At 41.4% G+C, this 7,982-nt stretch overlaps 1 protein-coding gene across 1 annotated transcript; it reads left to right on the top strand.

Annotated features, from left to right (window-relative positions):
- Positions 1-610: 610 nt before the first annotated feature.
- Positions 611-5,235, top strand: LOC311487340 (protein unc-119 homolog B-like). Its single transcript, XM_084543590.1, has 5 exons — positions 611-903; positions 1,660-1,773; positions 1,923-2,022; positions 2,225-2,397; positions 3,885-5,235. The coding sequence occupies exons 1-5, from the start codon at positions 660-662 to the stop codon at positions 3,995-3,997; spliced, it is 744 nt and encodes a 247-aa protein (XP_084399716.1). The 5' UTR covers positions 611-659; the 3' UTR covers positions 3,998-5,235.
- The last annotated feature ends 2,747 nt before the right edge of the window (positions 5,236-7,982 follow it).

Here is a 7,982-nt window from a genome sequence, read left to right as displayed (position 1 = left end):
CTCATACAGCTAGTATACATGCAGTGTGGCAAAAGTGCATTTCTTAATCACAGAATATATATATAAAAACAAAGTTAAATGAGCAAATGAGAAGAGTGTTTCTATTTGTGTTTATCTGACAGTTATTGTAACCAGATATACAGCAGATTAAGATTTTGTATTACTATATATATATTTGCCATTTGTTAAATTGTATTTGCACTATTAATAAGCCACTCAGACACTGACACGACTCATATTTTTTATATTTTGGTACATTCGGATGAAAATTCTTCACTGCTTTTGTTTTTAAAAGTTTGATTTATTTTTTTATTTTTTTAAAGCCAATTTTCTGTATAAAGGTTTGTAATATTTATTTATTTAAATTACATTTGAGGAGTTGAGGGATTGTCCATCGCCCCCTGGTGGTCGTTCCGAGGAAGCACTCGACACTCTGGCTCATCAAGCGAGTTGTCATGGCAACTGTACAGCATGTGCTTACAAAAACAAGAGCTTGACCGTTCACCGACAGTTCCCCCGACACCCGACATCTACGACGCCATATTCCTCCTCCTCCTCTTCTTCTTGTTCTTCTTCTTCTTCTTCTCAAAGCGTTTATCAGAGAGGCGGGACAGGAGGCACTCGTTCGAAGCAGAGGGGACACCGAGGAGAGCCAAAAGATGAGCGGAGCCAAAGCCCGCAGCGACGCGCCTGTTGCTGAAAATGTCTCCGGCGGCGGGCACAGCACTGCGGCGGCGGCTGCGGCTCCTCCGCGGGACCGCAAGTCCGGCGGAGGGGTTCTGAAGAGACTCAAGTCCCGAAGGAGCCAGGTGGACAGCAGGCCCGTCACCGAGGAGGACCTGCGGACGCAGAGCGGACACATCACTCCGGAGGACGTGTTAGGACTGCGAGTAGCTACGCGAGGTTTGAGTCTCTGCTTAATGGATTACCTGTGCTGTTTGAAGTACCTGAACATAATGTGACCGAGGGAATTAAATGTAACAGTTGTTTGGGCTTACTATGAAACAAAACATATATTAGAATGGAATTATAAATGTTTTAATTACATATTTAACATCATAAATAGACACTCTCTGGCAGCCTTTCATTGTATGTGAAGCAGCTCAATGGACCCTGGTAGTGTAACAAGAGGAGGCGTTTGTGACATGGTGACAATGTTGTCTGGGAGTCTCTTTAGATGTGGTGAGACCATATGATTCAAACTCTTCAAAAAATGTCTGACTACTTGACAGCCAGGCCGGGCAGGAAGGCCTTCATTAAAAATAAAAATAAATTAAAAACAAACAATAACAGCATGCTTCTTATCTGGGTTATGGCCTACATTTGGAGCCGCGCAGACAACACTCGAAATATAAAAAGAATGAAACAGCACAGGCTAAATTAAAGGCTTCATTATGGCACTGTTTATGAGGACATTATGATGTAAAGGCACAATAGATGTTTCAGGGCTAGCTTCATGCATGTGAATTTCTGTTTGTAATGATACCATTTTATCTTATTTTATTGTATGTATGCAGAGTTGTGTTTGTGAACAGGCAAAAGTCAGCCACACAGTTATTTTTATAGATGTCAAAGCAACTGTTTTGATTGGGTTTTGATAGTGTACACATTATCTATAGAGGCTTGAAAATGATTGTCATCTGTCTCTCATTGTCGCAGGGTACCTCTGTAAACCTGAGGACAATGTCTACAACATCGACTTTGTGCGCTTCAAGATCAGAGACCTGGAGAAAGACACCGTCCTGTTTGAAATTGCCAAACCACCACACACAGGTACTGCATATGAACCCAGTCCTTGCACTGTTTGTGCTTGTTCTCTGATGCACATGCAGCAGTTGATGGCTGGCCTCTGTAATTATGATTAAAAATAGCCTTCGGCGTGAATCATGTAAGAGGTCTTGATCTAATCTTGTGTGTGTCAGATGATGACGACGAGAACCGAGAGGGAGACGCCGCGGCGGGGCGATTTGTACGCTACCAGTTCACTCCAGCCTTCCTGCGCCTGAGGACTGTGGGAGCAACGTGAGTGACTCACCCACGATCGACACACACCTGAGAAAACCACACCGACTTCAAACAATGAAAACAATTGCAGCATTCTCTTGTATCAGCCACACACCCTCACTGGCCGTTGTTATCCACGCAATAACATTGTTATTACACAGGACACCTTTAGCTTTATGATCATTATCTTTTGTTTTGTGTTTTGAAATGATTCAACCAGGGTGGAATTCACAGTTGGGAACCGGCCTCTAAACAACTTCCGCATGATCGAGAGGCACTACTTCCGTGACCACCTGCTGAAGAGCTTCGACTTCGACTTTGGCTTCTGTATCCCGAACAGCCGTAACACCTGTGAGCATATCTACGAGTTCCCTCAGCTGTCAGAGAGCCTGGGTGAGTCGTCTTTTTAAAACCCCTAACTATAACGAGAACCTAAAAAATATTCATGATTGCATCAACTGTTTGCAGGGATTTTGTGTTTTTTTTTTTTTTTTTTTTGTCAAATCTTCACAATTTAGGGAAACTTGTGTGCACCATGCACATATCAAAAGCACACACCAGCAGTTCTTTCTGATGGTATTTCCTTGTCATGCGTCACAGTGGGGCCAAAGTAAACATCAGGTGACATTTAAGCATGACTTTTGGATACTTAAAGCACCAGCACAGTAGAAACAAAATCTGTTACAGTAGCCACGTAACGTTTGTGGTTTTATTCAAGCTAAAAATGTCTGCTGTTAATTATAATCAAGTTTTAGGCTCCCGTTTGTAAGATGTTGTGTACTTGTGTCAACTTTTGAGCAATACTTAGAACAGAATAGACTCGAAAATGAAATTGAAATGCCGTCCTTTGTCTGTGCAAACAGCAAATACAGTAAAACTTCAAAATAAAATATTTAAAAAACTATTAAAAGTAGATTTTAAGACTCAGAGTTAAACACGTAAAAAACACTCACACATGACATTTCACATTCTTGCACAACTCCTTCCCCTTAATGAGTTCAAGACTTAGCAGCATTTATAGCAGTTATGAAATGAGGAGGAATGAAAATATATATATATACCTGATACTTAGAACATTATTTACCACATAAGTACATAAACTGGGTATATTTTGACGTACCATGCAGCATGAGTTAATGGGAGAAGATAATTGTTTTTCAACTGTTGGAACCTAACAAATAAGATTACATTTTTAAGCCTGACTTAATACTAGACACACATGCCATATGGACTTTGAAAGAGTAACTGGTTACTGCGATTATTCCCAGACTCCGACCTGCCCATAAATTAATCCTTCCTGGCACAACAAACTAAAGTTTATCCAAAGCTAATATGATGCTTCAACATGCTCAGTTAGCCATATCAAATCCTGACAGTCTGTGTGGGTTTATTTGCCAGTGCTTTGCCTACATGTGATTACCACAAATCACGGAGAGGGAATTTCGGAACAATAATAACAAAAACAAAGCACAAATTTAGGAAGGTACCTCATCTAATGTGGCTAATTCAGACTAACTTACATAAATATTTCACGTCTTCATGCATAATTGATTGCTGTATTAATGTAAAAATCTGAACATATGTTTCAGTGCTGCCACATAAAAGTCTGCATCAAACCACTTGTGTATTAAATAATGCATAATGTGCTTTATCAATTTCCTGTCTTTACGCCACTTTACACGGTGTTATCATGTCTATGTGTGGGTTATTGTTTTTATTTAGGCTGTAGCCCCAGTGCGAATCAACACATTTCAATCCCTTAATCAATACTGACCCAAATGTTAAAGTTGTCTTTTTACGGTTCCATATGGTTGTAATGTGCACGGATATTAAAAGGCATCTGGTGACTCATTGACATGCATGCGCTGTCTGTTTTGCAGTCCGTCAGATGGTGGATTGTCCTTATGAGACCCGGTCAGACAGCTTCTATTTCGTCGAGAACAGACTGGTCATGCACAACAAGGCGGACTATGCTTATAACGGAGGACAGTGATGTCTGCATGCTAACATGCAGACAAAAAACTTGTGCACACACTCACGTCCACTCACATTCACTGATATACACATACACGAATGCATGCACACGGCCAGGCATACATACATACATACCCCTCAAAAACAGACACAGTTGGCTCCGATGTTCGTGAAGAGGAATTGCCATTTACTGCGGCCAATTTCAAGGGGTGTATTTTTATAATTCTGGAGGTTATTATCAGTCTCAGTACTCTGACACACAAACAGGAAGCTGCTTTCAGGTTTAAAATGTGCTAATATAACTGCTTTTAATTACTGACACATCTCTTTGATACCAGAAGAGGGCTCATAGCTTGTGGCCTTGCGACATGTGTCTCGAACAGACCAAATGGCTATTAGATTGATGGTTAGTCTCCTCTTAGCAATTTTAAAAGTGTTCTACCACCCTTTCAACACACACACACATTTACACTCACGCACACACACTCGATCCCCAAGTGACACACGTAGTGTTTACGCAGTGTTTGTCAGAAGCAGCTGTTCTCTGAGCTACCGCCTCCACAATCCACTCCAGACAATATCGGGGGAGAAAGAGAGAAACCATCCACAAAAACACTCCTGTCAAACACACATGGTCACTCCTGCAGTCCCCCCCCCCCCCCCTCCTCCGCCTCCCTCACTAGCATACACAGATACATCAGCAGTAGCACTATAAAAGGGTTTGATCGGAGGTCTTTGTGATTATTAATGCTTTTTTGCCTGATTGATGATAAAAATGTATCAAGCACTTACTTATAATGTCATTGTAACTTCCTGCTGAGACCAGACGAAAGATAATTGATCTCATATAATCATCATGAGTTTTGACAGAGTGGCCTCAGGGATCAATAAAATCATGTGTATGTGATCACAAAAACAAAAAGGGAAATGATTTTTAACAAATGATCCGAGAAACCGCATGGAAAAATAAGGACTTCGGAGGGTCCTACATGGGCTTCATTAATTTAAAATCAGCATTTGTTGTTCACTTCCATCTATGTTTAATCATCTGTACTGTTCAATGCTTAATTTATCACACACGTCTCAAAACATCAAAAGTTGGAATATGTCTGGAAACTGAGTGGTCTTTCTTCTAGCTAGATAGTGTTTCAGCTTTTTGTAAACTTTGGTGTTCAGGATCAAAGATGGTGTTTGTAAAAATATATACATACATATAGTGTTTATATATTAAAAAAAAAAAGTGAAAAAATAAATGTACATTTTTAGATACAAAATGTGTTCTGGTTGTTTCATTTCTGAGGAGAGCTGTGGATAAAAAAAAAAAGTCCCACAAGTGTCCACCAGGAGGAGTTATTCTATAACAAAGTTGCGAATGAGTCAGTTCATTTGATTTCATGTTTTATTGGGAAAGAGATCATGTCAGTGTTTTTTTGTTTTCTGTTTGTTGTGCTGGGATTTGTTGTTCGTATTTTTTGAAACTTCACGTGTGAATGATCTGACCTCATAATTCATCCCCGGCTGTCGTTTCACTTCTGATGAGACGTGACAATGATAAATTCAAGTTTAATTTCACATCATTACTTTATCTACAGGAGACAGGTGATAAGTTAGCATAGCATGTGACACGTTGTGGATTTAGTCCATGGCTGTTTTACTCTGAACATCCTTTTTTTAGCCTTGAGCGGTTTAAATCAAATCTCTTGTTTATTCTTTCCACCTATCTGCGTTCATCTCTCTCTCTTTCCAACGCTCTTTCCAGCTCCCTTGCCCAAAATCCTGTGGTATTTTTTTTTCTCCTTTTCTGCTTCTCTCTCCACACCTATGCGTCTCTCACTCCCTCGTTCCCTCACTCTGTTTTTTTTTTTTTTTTTTTTTTACCTTTTCTTTCCTCCTCTCTCACCTGGTAACCAGACCTCTGGAGAGGAGTGTTGAGTTTCCACTTTCCCAGAGAAGAGGACAATCTGAACCACACAAAGAGCCACAATGGACCCCCTCTGCTCTCTCCTCCCTTCGCTCTGTCCCTGCACAGCTGCACACACAGGCACACACAAGCACACAAACACTGAGATATGTAAGAATACATACACAAACAGTTTTTTATTTGCCCGTTGCTCCTCGATCCTTTTTACGCTTCACTGACTGACGCTTTTCTTCATCTTTTCTCTGACTAAATCTTCTCTATTCTTGCATTAGCTCAGTCTCCACGTACATCTCTCACGGATACACAACCTCTTTTCAAAGAGTATCAGTTGTCACCTACTTCTGTTGCTTGTCTACACCCTTCATATACCTCAGAAGATTCCATGTAACTCAGGGAACTGCTGATAGCCTGCTGGGGACTCCCATCACCTTTAAATATTATTGTGAATCTTTGTTTTTGCAGCTGTGGCAGTAAGGCCATGAACACAGGAAGTGGTCACTGGTAGTTTTACATTTGACAGCAGTTATAACTGATTTCTTGACTCAGATAGAGAGCAGCAGAATTTAGGTGTAAAATAACAAGATGTTATTATTAACTTATATAAGGTGTGGGAAAAGCTGTTTGGATTAATAATGGATTATCAGTTTAGCTCTTGTTTTGTTTTCTGATAGCTCCCCAGAGAAATCTCTTGCTTTTTAGCAGCTAAATGCTCCAGTATAATGATAAGCTGGTTGCTAATGGCTGCGCGAAACTATGCAAGAGAAGTGAGAATGATCAGAAAGACGTCAGAACACTAAACCCTAAAGTTGTGGCTGTCAAGCATTAATGCAAAACAATGAGCTTAAAGAGAGCAAATGGCAAAATGCACAGTCAGGTGATAATTCATATTGTGTAGCAATGTGAAACACAAACCGACACAGGCATTTTAGTATAATTAACAACATTATAAAGAGAATTGAAAAGTAGCAACGTAGCTAAGCTAAGCTATCGCCATGAACTTGTAAACAACCAGCAGATACAAAATGCATCCTTCCCTTACATTTCTTCCCCCCAAAAAGTTAAATATGTCATTAAAAATGCATCAAAAGTTACAGTGTGAGGGAGCTCTCGTGTCAGTTGCGGATTAGACCACAAAGCAGGCCTCGTAAATCAATAACCATAGCCGCTCATCGGTCTGTGGGGCCCGCACACTGCAGCACACCAGTGAAGCGGCTGTACTGTACCCACACATGGGTCCTTATGAAGGGGAATCTCACAAACATCCAGTTGGACTCTTCACAATTAGCGTACGTGCTCGCACAGACACGCCCACGGCAATAAATACACACACTTTCCAGGGATGATTTGTGAGTTCTCGGGCCTTCGTGGAATACATTTCAGCAGTCAGGTCGTGGATCGACACACACGCGCGCGCGCGCCGGAAACAACTGGACAGGTGGGATAAATCAAGCCAGTGCACCCCTCCCCCTACACACACACACACACACACACACACACATACAAATTCACACTGTATCTTTGTAACTGGCTTGTCCATATATCCTGTTCAGTGAATCACACCACGTTGAGATTAGGAGTGAAAAGCACAGGTTTATTGAGGTTCCCTTGAAACACACTCACACAGACACACATGCAGAGCAGCACACAGGCAGGGGGACAGGGGGGACAGTGGTCTCCTATAAATAGCAGCTAGGAATGGCGTTGATAGGTCCTGTGAAAAGAAATGGAGGGGGGGAGTGGAAAAAGGATTAAAAGAGATACAGGGACGCACTGCAACTCCACTTGTCTGTCTGTGTGTGTGTGTGTGTGTGTGTGTGTGTGTGTAAGGTACTTTTAGAGAGAGGTAGTATGGATTTCTGAACCCCCCCCCCCCTCCCTCCCCCCTCTACAAAAACTCAACGTCAATCCATGCTCTCTCTCTCTCTTAAACACACACCTTCTTTTTTCATTCTCACTCTCCCTTTCTTGCGTCCATTTCTTTTTCGGTCCATCTCCCGCGTCCTGCTCAGCCGAGGCCCTGGCGTGAAATCCATCATGTGTTAACACTATATTACCCGCAAAGAGGTGATGAGTCACCGTGCAG

The sequence above is a fragment of the Chelon labrosus genome (assembly GCF_963514085.1).
Source record: "Chelon labrosus genome assembly, chromosome: 4".
Classification (NCBI taxonomy): domain Eukaryota; kingdom Metazoa; phylum Chordata; class Actinopteri; order Mugiliformes; family Mugilidae; genus Chelon; species Chelon labrosus.
This window is presented reverse-complemented; position numbering and strand designations above follow the sequence as displayed.